The 17,287-nt window shown below is 44.7% G+C and overlaps 1 protein-coding gene across 3 annotated transcripts in view; it reads right to left on the bottom strand.

The window, feature by feature from the left end:
* Positions 1-16,131, bottom strand: part of SPG7 (SPG7 matrix AAA peptidase subunit, paraplegin) — a 32,329-nt gene extending 16,198 nt beyond the window's left edge. For 2 of the 3 annotated variants that reach the window (XM_016221057.2, XM_016221054.2), the window contains exons 1-9: positions 15,937-16,131; positions 14,080-14,182; positions 12,562-12,651; positions 7,983-8,224; positions 5,482-5,621; positions 4,064-4,166; positions 2,517-2,642; positions 1,970-2,132; positions 1,419-1,592 (exon numbers count right to left, since the gene is read on the bottom strand). In XM_016221057.2, coding sequence (XP_016076543.1) covers positions 1,419-1,592; positions 1,970-2,132; positions 2,517-2,642; positions 4,064-4,166; positions 5,482-5,621; positions 7,983-8,224; positions 12,562-12,651; positions 14,080-14,182; positions 15,937-16,119 — 1,324 coding nt within the window. In that variant the 5' untranslated portion in view covers positions 16,120-16,131. The remainder of the gene's footprint in view (positions 1-1,418; positions 1,593-1,969; positions 2,133-2,516; positions 2,643-4,063; positions 4,167-5,481; positions 5,622-7,982; positions 8,225-12,561; positions 12,652-14,079; positions 14,183-15,936) is intronic. The other variant, XM_016221056.2, reaches the window with a different exon arrangement.
* Positions 16,132-17,287: the final 1,156 nt, after the last annotated feature.

Raw genomic sequence — 17,287 nt, forward strand, 5'->3', positions numbered from 1 at the left:
AAGTCTGGAATTACTTCAAAATGAGAGGTTAAAAAAAAGTTTCGCCCTTAAGTCACGTACAATCAAACTCAACTGTCCATATGCTAAATAACAGATATACAATCCAAATAGTAAGATCACTTTAAAAGGGAAAATACACAAACAAACAATTCTCTTAGAACCAAAAATACATTGAGAAAAAAGTGTCTCCCTCATCTACAATAGCTAAAATAAACTAGGATTCTGATGAAAATAAAGCTGAAAATGGATCTTACACAGCTGGGACATGAAGAGATATCTGTGTGCCCGTGTTCACAGCAGCATTACACACAATAGTCAAAGTGTCCACCAAAAGATGAATGGATAAACAAAACACAGTCTATCTATACAAGGGGTATTATTCAGTCTTTAAAAGGAAGGAAATTCTAACACATGCAACAACATGGATGAACCTTGAGGACATTATGCTCAGCGAAATAAGCCAGTCACAACAGGATAAATACTGTATGACTCCATTTATACAAAGTCCCTAGAATAGTCCAATTCACAGACAGAAAGTAGAAGGGTGGATGCCAGGGACTGGAGAGTTAGTGTTTAATGGGGACATAGTTTCAGTTTGGGATGAGAAAGTTCTGGAGATGGGTGGTGGTGATGGCTGCCCAACAATAAGAATGTACTTAATGCTACTGAACTGTACATTGAAAAAATGGTTAAAATGGTAAATTTTATGTTATATGAATACTTCACCACAATAAAAATAAATATACCATATCTATACACACAAACACAAAAAGAGGATCTTAACAAAGTAACTCAAAAGAAAGTAATTCCATGTCACCTTTACTGGGTCATTCCCATTAAAAAAAAGAAAAGGAAAAGAGTTGTGCGGAAGCCAGTCCAGAGGTCATTTTCAAGGGTGGCAAACACAGAACCTCCCTCTACGCAACAGACACATCAGCTTCCATGAACGTGCTGCTCCACCCTCCAGCGGTCGCCCTTCAACTGGGACAGCATATAGACACACACTACAACACAATCAACTAGGTGCATTCAAGACTGAAAAGCATTGCTGCGGCCTCACCCGCCGATTGTATTCCCAGTTTTTCTTTCTTTCTTTACTATCCCCTTGACTTTTTAAAACTAAAAGCTGTGTTTCTTGAGTGCAGCAAGATGATGAACAGCTCTTAAACTGACCTTGTTCCTAGTTATGATCTGCTAAACAATGATTCTCTACATGCTGATCTTGCCTCGCCTACAGCAGGTGGGACGGTAGAGACACAGTACAGACCAATGGTTGGAGAAAAATGAAATGCCTGCTAGCATAGGAGTAAGGTTCTGGAACAATGAACCTAAGCAGCACGATCTACATAGAAAACGACTGTTCTGGAAGAGCTGAAAACCCTCCTCCTCGTGCAGAGGCAACCGGGGAGGGTGCTCACCGTCCATTTCCACCAGTAGCTGGTTGAGAGTCTGCTCCTCCTCTGTGTTGGAGAAGCCAGACATGGTGGTGGAGCGCTTCTTGCCCACGGCGTCGATCTCATCAATGTAGACGATGCAGGGGGCCCGGGCGCGGGCCTCCTTGAAGAGGCTCCGCACGCGGGCAGCGCCGAGGCCTGAGGGGACACAGAGGACCAGGAAGCAGACAAGTAATGGGAGATGAACCCTACCCTTGGGCCAGGGGCTAGAGCTGCTCAGTAAGGATGAAATCTGAGCAAGCGTCCACTCATGCAAGCAAAACCAGGCCCCATCCGAGCAGAGGTCAACCTAGAGGATGTTCACCCTCCTGGGACCACAAGTGGAAGCAGCTTCAAAGATATCACCCAATTCTCTACATAAACACAATGCTTCCCAAAAGTCAGGTTTTGTTTTTCCTTCTCTATTCCCCCCATTTCCTCATTAATTCAGCCACCTGAGGGAGAACGCGTGAAAGAAGGGCCATCCTGAACAATGGTCAGGCGAGTTTGTCTGCAGCCACCCAAGCAATGCCTACCTCCAATGACCTCCACAAACTCTGAGCCGGCCATTGCCAAGAAGGGCACCTGGGCCTCCGTCGCCACAGCCTTGGCCAGCAGTGTCTTCCCACAGCCGGGGGGGCCAAGCAAAAGTGCACCCTTTGGGACTTTGGCACCAAGCTGAAGGAAGCGCTCTGGGCTCTAGAAAGCAGCAGATAATGTGACACTAACTACATGCTTTTCAAACATAATTTTCAAGAAATGAATCCCCTGAAGGTCAATTCATGTACTGACATGAAGCAGCTATGGTGCCCATGGTTCTGGGAAAAGCCAGTGTCCCAGAGGCTTTGAGTCCAATCAGTGGTTGACTATCAGCCCTTCTGCTGGTCAACAACTGTGCATTTAGCCTGTGCTGCCAGTTTAACAGGCACCAGCATGTGTGGCACACGTATTCCCTACCTTAGCACAGAGAGCTCACCACGCAGCACACACATCTGATTAATGTAGTTCTCCCCTCTGGGAGAGTGTTCATGCCCATCTCCTCTCAGCAGAGGGGCCAGGAAGGTGGGGCCAAGGTGTGCTTACCTTCAGATAATCCACAAACTCTTTGACCTCCAGTTTGGCTTCATGCATTCCTGCCACATCTTTGAAGCTGACTCCCTTCCCCATCTTGCCATCCACAATTGTGAAACGAGCCATTTTGAGCTGGTTCTAGACACAAAAAACAAAGGGCAGGGCGCTGTGTACTCTCAGAGCTAGAAGATGAGAGCCTTGGTGCTGGCTCTGTTTGTCCTGCCCCTGCATCCCCACCTCCTCACTTCTGGAGGATGTCATGGATGCTCCTCCCACCACCCAGAAGGACCAACCCACACCCTTTCCACTTGTGCAGGCAGATGGCAGTTAAGGTCGCATTTCAGACACACAAGGAGAAATGTTTATTTTGCATCATAAACAGTAAGAAAGCTGTCTAGCATCTATCAATTTGCCTTAAAAAATAAAACCAAAACTCCTCCACACAAACTAGGTAATTTAACAATGTCTTTTGCATAAACTATCTTATATTCTATGTGAATTTTACCACTGCTGCGCATTTCTGATTGTAAAAGTAATGTAAATACAGATGATGTATTATAGAATTGTACACCTGAAACCTATATAATTTTATTAACCAATGTCACCCCAATAAATTCAATAAAAAATTTTAAAAAGTAATGTAATAACACTCATCTAGGAAGTTTTGGTAAAAATGTTAATTGGTAAATTTCTGAAGAGCAATCTGGCAGGATAGCTAAAGGTCTTAGAGAGGTGCATAAATGTCGGCCAATCTACTTTTAGGAAGGCACACAAGACAAATACTTAGAAAGGCACTCAAATGATGCATGTGCATAGAAGTCATCACAGTATCCTTTGAATACAACAATAAAAATAAACGGCCAAAAATACACAAGAATTATCAAATTGGTTGAGTAAAATATGGTACAACCCCACAAGACACCATGCTGCCATTAAAAGCAAGGGTGTTAAGTCTTAAGCTACAGACATAGGAATAGGGTCCTAGTCTAAGAGGAAACTAGGAGGTAATAACACTGCATCTGTTACAGGGCACCTTCTGCTCCCCCTGTCAAAGTTCCCAGCATGGAAGCAGGAGATGCCCTCTGCAGACTTGGTCACACCTCCCTCTGCTAATGTGGCTAATTGGCCACATACAACCTGATAGGATGGGGAAGTGCATGTTATGCCAAATGCCACAACAACAGAATATTTTTAAAGTGTATTGTAGATGTTCTTTTAAACACAACCTTTAAAATCTCTCAGCGTAGCTAGTAGAGAAACCAAAAACAGTCATGCCCAGTTAATGTTGAAGACTGCAGAATAAGCTGCCTTATAAACTCCCTTGGCTCAGCCACCCCACTAGTCAAGGAAAGGGGACCTCAGTGAAAGCTGATTACTGTACACCTTCATCAACCAAGCAGAAGATGAACTGCCAAATTATGGCTCCTGGCTGGCCTCTGCAACAGGTTCATTTTCACTGTATATTTATATTCTGTTATTTATGGGAAAAGCATTCAGCCAGAACACCCACCCAAATCCTAAGACTGTAAGTTCAGTGAGATGTGATTTGTACAACTTACAAAAGCACTGAATCCTCCTTCCCTTCCAGTCATTCCAGCCAAACGAAAAATATACCACAGGATGGCCAAGCCCACCGCTGTCATCCCCAAGGCGTAGAGGGCACTAGTGCAAGAAAGAGAGGCAGTTATAAGCTCAGGAGTGGCAGCTGGGCAGGCAGCTTACAATCTTGCTTTACAAAGTCAGGGACCAGGGGCAACGGACATTTCAAAGACGAGAAGAGCTACCCCTCTGAGAGCAACATGTAGAACAAACGGTTGTGAAAATGGGTTTCCTTGTCCAGTTTTCACCAAATACCCTTTTTCATAAAGTTTTCCAAAACTGTCAGATGGAGTGTGGAAACACTGGAGATACAGTATATATAACCTTGGTGTGACGCCAGAATAGCTGATGCCACACACTCACTCTGTTACCTAGAGCCTTGTGATAACTAACAAACCAACAAGAGCAGGTTTCAATGTTCAATAAATTTTGTTTTCAAAAGGAGGCCATTAATTTTGTTTACTAAGTTAGGATAAGCCTAGAATAATGAGTACACCCTGGTTTAGGCCCTAGCCAGGTAGTTCAGTTGGTTAGAGTGTCATCCTGATACACCAAGGTTGTGGGTTCAATCCCCAGCAAGGGCAAATACAAGAATCGGCCAACGAATGCATAAATAAGTGGAACAACAATTCTGTTTCTCTCTCTCTCTCTCTCTAAAAATAAATCAATAAAAAAAATAAAAAGAGTACACCCTGGGATGTCAGCCCTTCACTTGAAAAGGGGAAGCCCCCAGTCTGCTTTGTACCTATTATTCCTACGACAAACCAGAGGTGAAGCCTCAGAGCCCTGTGCCTTCAGGAGCCAGTGGGTTGTAGAAATTAGAGACACATCATTTCACAGATGTGCTTGCCAGTCACTGAGTCTTATCAGAATTACAAAGCATGTCCATGAGTCAACAGTAAACCTCTCTGCACATGGCTTTCAGCCACTGTTGGTCCCAGCATGCAGTTAGAGCCCCCCAACTATACTGATTAATCTGCTTCCAGTAAGGAGTCTGCAGGTCTGTAGCCTATGGTCTCTATTTCTTTCTGCAACACGAAACCAAGAATTTCTGCTGGATATCCATGCTTCTCCCCTTTCTATTCCATTTTCCTATTTGTAGAAAGCAGCAACCCACAATGTGCTAAATTCATAAATGCAACCAGACAACTAAAGCAAGTGACTAAGACAAATTCCAACAGGCTCACACATTTCCAAATTTCCCAGTACTATGTTGTTCACCCATACATTATTTAACCTCCCACAAGAAGGTCTAGTTAACTGGGGGCTCTAGGTTAACTGTAGGAAGGAAGTTTGAAATTTTTGTTTGTGGTTTGTTTCTTGCATTACAAAGCGAAGCCTGGGTCAGTTCAAGGGCCAACAAAATTGACCAACATACTTTCCAAAGAATCCCGTACGCTTATAGGAAACCGGGATCCTGTCCTTGCCTTCGATATTCAGCTCATCTTCAGCCGCTCGAAGCTTCTCTTCAAATTTGTCGATGTTTGCCACCTGCATTCGGTACATCAAAGCCAGCCTCTGGGGGCAGAAGACAGAGGAACTATGAAAGTGATGAACAGGACAGACTGCCAATACCCAAACATACAGATGTCATTCAGAAACTACTTCCACATCTAAAAAACTTCAGATGTCTCAAATACAACTACAACAAAATTTTAATATATATGCTTTCTTTTATTTTCACAAATAGGAACATTCTAAGAAAATGGACAGATGCATTTGCATGTTAAACTCAGCACCCTGCCCCACTTAACCATGGGTACACTGTGACAAGTCTGCACTACTGGATTGGGGACACAGTCCACTTCCTAAAGTAATGATATGAAGGTGTGTGTTTAACCATTGACTGAATCCGAAATTCAACTGAGTGGGTATCTCTTTTCTCAGTAAACCTTTCCCAGACAGAGAAGAGACTAAGGAAGAGTGAGCCCACAGAAAGTTTCCTAAAGTGAAATCACTGCCTCCCCCAGGTATACAGGCTTCACTGAGAAGGAAGCTCAAAACCAGTCTAGGAATCAACGCTGAGTCCCCAAGTCCCTTCTCAGTGAGTTGACCTGGTCACAGGGATTGATTGCTCCTGGGCTAGTCTGAAGCCTCCACAGAAGAAACATCTGTACAACCCTCAAGTGGCAGGAGCACGGGTGGGACAGAAAATTTCTTGCAGGTAACTGTCACCATGAGAGCAACCAGCCAGGCTCCACTTCGCGGGGTAATAGGCCAGATGGAGAGGCAGACAAGAGGACCCACCAGTCACAACACAGTGACCATGACCTGTGCTGGAACACTTGCTGGCCTCGGTTGCTGAACAAGTCAGAGAAAGACAAATACAATATAATTTTACTTATATGTGGAATCTAAAAAACTAAACAATGAACAAAACAAACAGGCTCATAGATATAGAAAAACTGATAGTTGCCAGAAGGGTGGGAGTGATGGGCAAAAGGTGAAGGGTATTAAAAGGTACAAACTTGGCCCGGCCGGGCGTAGCTCAGTGGTTGAGCGTTGACCTAGGATCCAGGCGATCGGGGTTCGATTCCCGGTCAGGGCACATGCCTCGGTTGTGGGCTCGATCAATGACTCTCTCATCATTGATGTTTCTGTCTCTCTCTCTCCCTGTCCTTTCCTCTCTCTGAAATCAATAAAGATATATTTTTAAAAAAAGGTACAAACTTGTAACTACTTAACAAGTAAGTCACAGGAGTGTAAAGTATAGCATGGGGCATACAGTCAATAATAACTTTGTATGGTGACATATGGATACTGGATTTTTTGTGGTGATCACTTCATAAGGTATATAAATGTCAAATCACTATGTTGAACACCTGAAACTAATAGAATATTAAAGGTCAACCATACTTTAATTTAAAAGACAGCTTTCTAGTCCTGAATGAAAAAAAAAGAGAAAGAATATATTCTGGTATCAATGTTACCTTTCTTGGACCTAACTATGGTGCTGTGGTTACTGGAGAATGGAAGGGAATCAGACACTGGAAAGAGTGATTCATTTGTGCCCAGGGTTTTCACATAGTCAAGCTTATGGGGCCCAGTTTCCATATGCCTCATCTCATTTCCCAGCAGTGCCAGACAACTAGGCCACTGTCACTAGGGTGCATCTTTCCCCATCTTTGATGCCTAACCGCCTACATGGTATGAAGTCCCACACTCCTGACCCCTCTGCAGTATCTGCCACCTCTCTGGCTAAAGCACTACTCTCCAGTTCTGACCATGTTGGGGTTCTCTCTCTCCTGGGGGCAGGGGGGAGTGCCTGAGGTGGGAGATGAAAAAGGTCCCTCATTCCCTTTCTTTCTTGTTCCTGTCTGAGGGCCAGCCTTTGCTGACTTCAGTCTTTTAGCTACCCACTCACAGTGCTCTTTCCTGCCCCCACTCTGACCCCCCAAGAGATTTCTGCTTAGCCAACCCCTAGTCACCTTACTTCTCCTGCATCTGCCAAAGCTACCCTGTCTGCTGACCTCTGGCCAGCACTGCACCACTCGCCCAAACCAACTGAGCAAAACCTCAAGACTGAAACTGGCTCCTACTCCTTAGTCCCTAGTATCTGGCAGTCACCACTGTGGCCACTATGTTACTACTTCCACTACTTCCAACTCTTCCTCTTGGCATGTAGGCATCATGGTAGCTGCAGACCCCACTAGCTTCTCTCTGGAGACAACACTGCCTCTCCCCATTCCAAGCTCCGTCTTAGTGGGCCATCACTCAAAAACCTTCAACAAATCCTCCTTTAAATCAAGATATTCACATCTTCTTTTAAGAAAACCTCAAATAAGACAACTAAGACAATGCGGTGGGCAGGGGCTGAGTGAAAAGGGGGATGCACACATGCCCAGGTCTTCCCACGCTCATGCCCTCGCCATCACTCACAGGCCGCCCGAATACCACAGCTCCAGGGTACAGGTACACTTCCACCACGTCACTCTCAGGCACCACCTGGACCCGCTGCACCTCGCCCTTAGCCAGCATCTCGTTGACAAAGTCATTCCAGGAAATGTTGCCCCCGCTGGTGCTGAGTGCATTGAGCAGGCTCATGACAACGGCGATGACGAACAACGTGCGCAGCCTCTCACGGTACATCTGGTCCTCCCTCTCCTTGCGCTTCCTTTCCTCTGTAAGCAGGGATCATAGGAGTGTTAGATACAGGCTACAGGCCAAGCTTCCCTCTATGTCTTACAACCTTTCATCAGGCAAGCTCAACACTGAGACAGTGGTGTCTCATCTCCCATAAGATCGTACATCTTGGCATATTTTTCAACAAAGTGATTCGAGACAAACACTAGTCACAAGCAATTCAAAGTCACCAACGTTCCATTCAGGGTTCCCACCAGCTTAGATAATATGAAACCATTTTTAAAGTCAAAAAGCTTCCCAGGCCCTGGCCAGTGTGGCTTAGTTGGTTGGGCATCGTCCCTGTCCATTGAAAAGATTGCTGGTTTGAATCCTGGTCAGGGCACATGCCTGGGTTGGGGGCTTGCAGGAGGTAGCTGATCGATTCCCAGCGGGGGTGTGCAGGAGGTAGCTGATCAATGTTCTGCTCTCACATTGATGTCTCTCTCCCCCCAAAAAATCAAATAAAAATCTTTTAAAAAAAAGGGCTCTGGTCAGTGTGGCTCAGTTGGTTGAGTATTGTCCCATGCACCGAAAGGAAGCCAGTTCAATTCCCAGTAAGGGCACATACCCAGATTGTGGATTCGATCCCGGGTCAGGGTGGGTGTGTGCAGGAAGCAACCGATCGATTTTTTCTCTCTTACTCTTTTTCCCTCTCCCTTCCTCTCTCTCTGAAATCAACAAAAACATTTAAAAAACACACACACAAAAACTTCCCAGGACCACCACAAAGTGCAGCTACACAGTAAACCCCTTCACTGAAAACACATTGACACAAGCTATAATGAATTCAGGTATTCCAGGTTCCAGGTTTGATTAGATACTAGACATCGACAGAGTACTTATGACATGTGTAAATTATTAATAACAATAAAACAAATACGTTTTACCACCACCTGCCTTAAGGGATAATACCTTTCCAATCCCTCTGAAGACCCCATGTGCCCTCCACAACTATGTTGTTATTTATCATGAGTAACATTCAAATAAGTTTTGTCATTCATCACAATAACATTTAAAAATACTGCATTTAAAAACTATAGGATAGCCCTGCCTGGTGTGGCTCAGTTGACTGGAGTGTCGTCCCATACACCAAAGGATCGCCAGTTCGATTCCCAGTCAAGGCACATGCCTAGGCTGCGGGTTCAGTCCCTGGTCGGGGCATGTACTGGAGGCAGCCGATCGATGTCTCTCACATCAATGTCTCCCTCTCTCTCTCTCCCTCTCTCTCTCTCCTTTCCTCTCTCTAAAAATCAATCAACACATATTTTTAAAAGTACAAGATATATTGTTTAGTCATGAGACATATATTGGGGACCACTGAATTCTAAACTATTCTCAAAGAACAATTCCTTCTCAGATTCATCAGATAAATTCCCCCCAAATCACATTTCTCAGTTATTAATAGCCCAATTAGGATACAGATAGCTTCAAGCTCACTTCCTAGGGATGGAAAAAAACCGAAGACTCAGATGTGATGGAAACCTCAGGGGAGGTGAGTCAACCTCAGCAGACAGTGGACAGTATAACACTCCAGGAAGGAGGGAATGAGGGAGAAACTTTTTGGGAGGGACAGAAAGCATGTACAGGGGTCACTTCCTTCTGGCCCAGAGCACAGCTGGGAAACAGAATCCTACAGGTGGGCTGGGTTTTAGTGACCCACCAAAGGCCAGAACACAGTCTTCTTCCCAAGTCTCCCAATCAGATAAGTCCCTTCCTTTGATAAAGTGGAGGGGAGATGCTGTATTTTAATTATGTGGTGCTTTCCATGGTCATGGCCCACTTACCCCAGTCCTTACAACCATCAGGCACATCTGTTTATGCAAGGAGGCCCTAGAACTACTCTTGTGGAGCTCACCCGTGCAGTGTGGGCCATCCTCCCCAACACTTCAACTAGATTTTACCAGACTTGTTGTTAATGAAGCCCATCAAGAAATGCAAGCACAATTTTTCACCAGTTCTGCCCAAGGTGGTCCAGACATATCTCAGCAACCAAAGCTTCAGCCATTTAATTGTCCTTCCTACAATCCATGTGTTTCTTCACACACAAACATGCTTGTCCGCTCAAGGGAAGAGCAGAGAGGACTCAGGAGAGACGCAGGGCTCAGCCCAAAGCCTGGGGTGGGAGGTCCACACCAAGCTACACATGTGGTGACTTCTCCAAGGACAAGAGCACAGCTGGAACTCAGTGTACACCTGCTTCTCTCTACACTGCCTAGAGGTATCACCCACAAACACACCACCTTCCTCTCCAACAATCAGTTTAGAGGAATTCAAAAGCTTTTTCTAAAAAAAAAATATCTTTATTGATTTCATAGAGAGGAAAGGAGAGGGAGAGAGAGACAGAAACATCAGTGATGAGAGAGTCATGGATCGGCTGCCTCCTGCACGCCCCCGACTGGAGATCAAGCCCACAACCCGGGTATGTGCCCTGACCAGGAATCGAACCCTGATTGCCTGGATCCTGGGTCGACGCTCAACCGCTGAGCCACGCCTGGCCAGGCTCAAAAGCATTTTAAATCAGCTTAAAACACAAATGACAAAACAGAGAAGATTAGAATAAAGAAATTCAAAAGGTGAAAAAAACACATACTACAAATGAAGCCTACTGAGAAGGCTGTCCTAGTAATCGTTTTGAAAACACGAAGGTAAATCTGATATGTATCTTCTTGTAATAGATTATAGTAATGAATCTAATATTTAAAGTTCATATTCACAAAAGGCAGCTAAATAAAGGCTACCACTTACTTTGGAAAGCAAATTTATGCTCTCAGGTGAGTACTAACTACTTAGAAACCATCTATTTCAAATATTTAATTTTCAATCTTGTTTTCTAATTAACAATGTTGACAGTCATCAAACTAACTACAACACACTGACCTGAATGCAGCTCATGCCAACATCTCCTTCAGAGGCTTTAAATGATCATAATGTCTACTTTTGATACATTTAAGACACTGAACTTGTAAGTCCCTGTTCCTGGCTGGGTGGCTGCAGTGCACAAATCAACTGTTGTTCCTCATTGCTTTGCACATAATACCCTACCACACTCCACGTGAAAGAAGCTTAAAGCAATTCTGTGACTCACAACCATCTGTCCATAGACACATGTCTACAATTGTCAAAAGATACAGCTTGGTGTTAAATAAGACAGCTCTGCAAGAATGTCTAAAAACAGCCCAGCAGTTTAGCTCAGCAGTTAAGCATCAACCTATGATCAAGGAAATCAAGGTTTGATTCCGGGTGAGGGCACATGCCCCAGTTGCAGGCTCAATCCCCAGTGGGGGGCGTATAGGAAGCAGCCAATCAATGACTCTCTTTCATCATTGATGTTTCTGCCCCTCTCCCTTCCTCTCTGAAATCAATAGATTAAAAAAGAAAAAAGAATGTCTAAACACAATAAAAGGGCAGCTTAGATTTGTACTCCAATAAATATCTGTTCTGTTTTCTTCACAAAAGTTCAGTTCTTTTCAAACAAAAACCAGGTGTGTGTGTGTGTGTGTGTGTGTGTACACACACACACACACACACACACACACACACACACACACACACACACACACACACACACACACACACACACACACACACACACACACACACACACACACACACACACACACACACACACCCCCCCCCCCCCCCCCCCCCCCCCGCACCCTTAGCGCACAGGCTGCCCCCAGTTCATTCATTCTCATTATTATCAGCTCCGAGCAGCCACCTTTCACCTTAAAGGTCAACTCAGTTCAAACTTACCTTTTATTTCCCTTCACATAATCATCCAATCCTAACTTCAGAGTAGAGAAGAAATTTAAGATTTGCAGTTGAGTTCACTGTGAACTAGGGCTGGAGGCTGACACAGGTTCACAGTGGTCCTCTTACAGGACAGTGATCTCCTACTTTCTTCAAGACCACACACTGCACTGTCCTCTCCTCTGGGGTCTGCTTCTCAAGTCGGGAAGCAGTTACAACACTAACTAGGTGTGTATGGAGGTGAGTTCAGCCAAGGAGTTCTAGCACCTTCCTCCTGCCCCAGAACTCTGAGTTCAGGTTAGATCCAAGATTCACTTTTTCCATGCAGAGAACAGAAATGCCACCTGCCTTTAGGCATTCTGAAGAGGACAAGAGACACAGGTGCTGATGGAAGCGTCTCTAAAAGGACAGACAGGAAGGATCTAGCAACAGAATTAGAGACTGAGGGCAGGTATACTCAGAGCAAGGGGAGCACACGTGTCTGGGCTTGCCCTACTTTTAAGATAGGTTTCCTGTTGCTTAGACTAGAATGTGCATGTGAAGACAACCAAGCTCGCCATCATTCCAGAACATCCAATAGAGCTACCTTCATCATCTTCAGGAGTCCTCCCCTTGGATTTATCATGGTCCTTAGTCTTCTGTTTCCTCTTCGAGGTGTTAAAATAGTAAGTGCCACCTACAAGGAATAAGGAAAGTGTTTAACAATCAAGACTGGCAGCAACAGTGAAACACTCAGAAGAGTGTGTTCTGGAACAACCAAATCAAAACAGAGACTACCTAAAACCTATATCCCTATGATTTAGAAGTCTGAAATAGAGCATTTCCTTCTATCACTCTTAGTATATAGTATTTAAAATTATAGAATAACAAACTACTTCAACTTATGAAGTACCTTTGTCATTTAAATTAGTCAATACGAGGAAATGAAAATTAGTTATGAACATAAGAAAGTGTCATGAGTCTGTTGGAGGACAATCCCTCTAACATATACAGTCACTTTTAATGAACTTAAATGAATGACACAAGTGGCTTTAGCACATGCAGTAAGGCAGTGAGCCAGCTGTCACCATCACCAAAACAGGACCACATAACACTCCTCACACAAAAGGCTCTGTCTTATCCAAGGCCTGAACAAATCAGTGTTAAAAATGGGGGGAAAGGATTCTTAAAGCTATAACTGAGCTGTACTTTTCTTCACAGGCATTAACAGAAACACAAGTGAAACTACCTTGATGGCCACTTGACACAGATCAGGCTGTTTGAAGGGTGAAGTGTGCGCCACTGAGTGCATGTGTAGATTTAAATGAGAAAACACAGACAGCAGATGTGCAAACTGCTTTCCCCAAGTCACAGCTTTCCCTGACCATGTGTGGACACCAGGCTGTTTAATGTACACTAGGAGTTGGAAGATTTAACTTTTTCCCTATTCCAAATGGATAAAAGGGGAGTAAAATTACAGATTTCAATCCTTAAGATCCTTTGACCTAAGGTCAAGAGAGACAAAGCAGAATGTCAGTTTCACTAAACAGTGCAACTCTATTGTGAGAGCAAATTATTTCCAGTTACCTTCTGGATATAAAACATAGGAGCCACTTTGTAAATCTTTACAAATGTTCTTGGAGCTGGCTAGAGAACATGACAAAACTTTTCAAGCAGCCCAATTACTGCTATACACCAGAATTTAAAAAAAAGGACTCAAGCCCGGCCGGGCATGGCTCAGCGGTTGAGCATCGACCTAGGTAGGATCCAGGTGATTGGGGTTCGATTCCCGGTCAGGGCACATGCCCGGATTGTGGGCTTGATCAATGACTCTCTCATCATTGATGTTTCTGTCTCTCTCTCCCCCTCTCCTTTCCTCTCTCTGAAATCAATAAAGATATATTTAAAAAAAAAAAACAGACTCAAAATAAGCAAAAATGGCATGTTCCGACAGATAATCTTCCCTTTTGCAAATCTCATTTCAAAGCATCTAAGAGCTCAAGATAAATAGAAGCCAAAGGTCCTATTAGTGATTTCATTTTTGTGTCAATGTCAAACCAGCAACATTATCCTAATTTATTCACAAATGGTACAGGCTGTCACTTGTCTTTCAATAGATACATACCTAAAATCTTCCAGAGTCTAACTGGATTCTGGAATAGATGCTGTTTCAGTAACAGTCCATGGATCCCTTCAAAGGTAGGAGTTAGCAGTCGCAATTGCAAACTCTGAAAAAAGAATGATACCCAGAAACAGTCATACCAACATCACAGCACACCAAAGCAATGTGGACTAATTCCCTAATGAAAAACCTTTTCTAAAAGCCCAAATACTTATTTTTAATGTTTATACTGGCCTAAAATGTTAACAGCATTATTTCAAAGTTGTAACATAACATCAAAAGAAAAAAAAAATCAAAATATTAAAAGCAAGTGATCAAGTCGAAGAAACGCTGAACTAAAGGCACGGAGCACTGGCTACCATTCTGTGCCAGATTCACAACTCTCCCACAAGACAAAAAGAGCAGAGGCTCCTAAAGGCTGCGGTCACTGCCCAGACCCTTTGCTCCTGACACCTCCACACAACCAATCATTGAAGATCACTTCCAGGTACTACAGTAGTTTACCAGTCTATACTTACAAAGTTCTGTTATCAAGATGAGCGTTCTCCCACTTGAATGCGTTTAGTATATATATATATATTTTTAATTCTCATCTGAGGATATTTTTTCTATTGAGAGGGAGTAGAAGGGAGCAAGAGAAACAGACAGACATCAACTGGTTGCCAAACTCACCTGACCAGGCCCAAGGATGGAATCTGCAACCCAGGTATGTGCCCTTGACCGGGAATAGAACCCTCAACCCTTCAGGGTACAAGCCGATACTCTAACCACTGAACCGCACCAGTCAGGGGGTGTTTCATATTATTAAGGCCAATTTAACTTTTTCTGTGTCTGTGCTGGCAATTTCATTTATTATTTATTTTGATTGACTGATTTTGAGAGAGAGGGAGGAAGGGACAGAACATCTATTTGTTGTTCCACTTATTGATGCGTACATTGGTTACTTTAAAAATTTTTTATTTATCGATTGATTTTTAGAGAGAGAGAGGAGAGAGGAACAGAGAGAAAGAGAGAGACATTGATTTTGTTGTTCCACTTATTTACCTGTTCATTGATTGATTCTTGTATGTGCCCTGACCAGGATCTAACCCACTGAACTACTTGGCCAGGGCCTCCCTGGTTACTTCTTGTCTGTGTACTGACTAGAGATCAAACCCACAACCTTGGCATATGGAGAGGACACTCCGACCGACTAAGCTACCCGGCCAGGGCCACTTGTTTTTTAATTGCACATTACATGCAATTTCCTTTAGCAATAGAATGAAAATCCTAGTCTATACAATTATTGTTCCATTTAATTTACTACTATTCTTGGCTCACTGAGGACCAGAGGTCATATAAAGGAGGTCATAGAGTGTGGACTGGGCTTAATAAATAACATCAGTGTGTTAGAGCACACACACAAAATTGTCATTCTTCAACGTCAGCGCCAAAGACTGTTTAAACCAGCTTGCTTAGTTTATTACTATTATAGCCATTGGTGAGAGGATTTGCTTAGATTTCACAAGTATGTGTGAGTTGTCTATTTCAGCCCTTATTTTATAGAATAAGCAAAGGGTCAGACTTAAGATAATAAATTATGTTTTCAATTGAACGAAAAAGCAAAAAAATAAAAGCGTAACATATCCATAGTTGCCCTCAGGTTCAGGAAAGTGACCAATAATCTAGAACAGGATTACTGTATAATTTCCTGCTAGAAAACGGTGAAAACCTTATTGTTTTAAATTTTAAAACGCAAGGAAGACAAGCAGAAAATATCAATACACAAGTACGGGCTGGAAACACCCACGCCGGGGCCTGTACGGATGCGCTGCCTCCTCCCCGCCCCGGCCGGAGCAGCATCTACGCGACCGGGGTTACCTGCAGGGCCCGGCCTCCAGCCCCGGCGACACCCATCGGAGTCCTGTGGACAAAGTACGGCCACCTCCTCCCGGCCCCAACGTAGAGGCCTGAGCCCCAGCCCAAGCAGGGGCCCCGCAGCCGCTCGGGACCCGGCCCCGGGCCCTGGCGGAGGGCACGCAGCAGCAGCCACGCGGCCGCCATCTTGGCCCGGAAGCCGCGCCGGAGCGGTGCGAGCCTCCTCCGGGCGCCTGCGCGGCGGGCGCATCCAAGGCCGTGTCCCCTGCGCCCGGCTTCCGGGGTCGTGCGGCCTGTTGGCGCCGGTCCGACCGGGATTTCCTAGCGGGTTATTTTTGAGGTGCCGCGGTGCGGAGTGTTGCAAGAATAGCTGCGGCCTGGCGGGCCCTGGAGGGACGTATCGGGACTCGGCGGCGGGCCGCTGGTGGGGAGGGACTGGCTGCCGCAGGTTCCGGTCACCGAGTGGAGCGAGAGAGCCGAAGGGAATGGGAGCAGAGGCGGCCGATCTCGGCCCGGCCGCGTCTCGGCGCGAGGAGCGAGCAGAGGGCCCTGGACGCGGATGCGCCGGGGTTAAGAGGAACAACACTGAGAAGGAGCGTCGAGGAGTAAGCCCGGCGTGCACACAAGTCTGGAATCTCGTCCTACAGATGTTTGATTTTGAGTAGACAACGACTTCTCAACTAAGTTACCTTTTGGAGGCACGCTGACTCGTTTCTGAAAGTCATTCCCAGCTCTGGTGGGCAGGATCACCGCCTGGACACGAGTCCACTTGCTGCTTTTTGGGGAATGAGCAGTCAGGAGTCTTGTTTAATCCCGGGCTCAGGCTGTTCACCTGGGGGGGAGGGGTCCTGCCTTTGGCAGGCTCCTTCCTCACCTCACCCAACCCACCACTTTTCTGACCCACCTTAGCTCTGTGCTTGAATGTTAGTTCTGAGACTGCTGAACGCTGAGAAGCTTGTGGAGTAGGAAAAGCAAAGACTAAGGTGGATGTATTACAGAGGTAGGGTTAGGATGTGCTTTTCTGTATTCCCTGGATTCCTAAGGACGAATCATATACCATCTTCCTGAGTGCCAACTAGTGCCTGGCTCTATATCAAACATTCTCATTTAATAAACCTCGAGAAGCGAATACCTTTAATATCTATTTTGCAGATGAGGAACACACTCAAAAAAATCTTAAATTGTCCAAAGTCACATCTAAGAAGCGATGGCACAGAGTTTCAGAGCTAGTCTCTCTGGTTTCTAGACCACTCACCATTATGCCTTACATATTGAAAAGTAACATGCATGACTAGTCTATCCTTCCTCCCCTCCCCACTGAAACTAGAAAGGTTTGGGGATATTTTTATTTTAT

The sequence above is a fragment of the Miniopterus natalensis genome, chromosome 18 (genome assembly GCF_054644295.1).
Source record: "Miniopterus natalensis isolate mMinNat1 chromosome 18, mMinNat1.hap1, whole genome shotgun sequence".
Classification (NCBI taxonomy): domain Eukaryota; kingdom Metazoa; phylum Chordata; class Mammalia; order Chiroptera; family Miniopteridae; genus Miniopterus; species Miniopterus natalensis.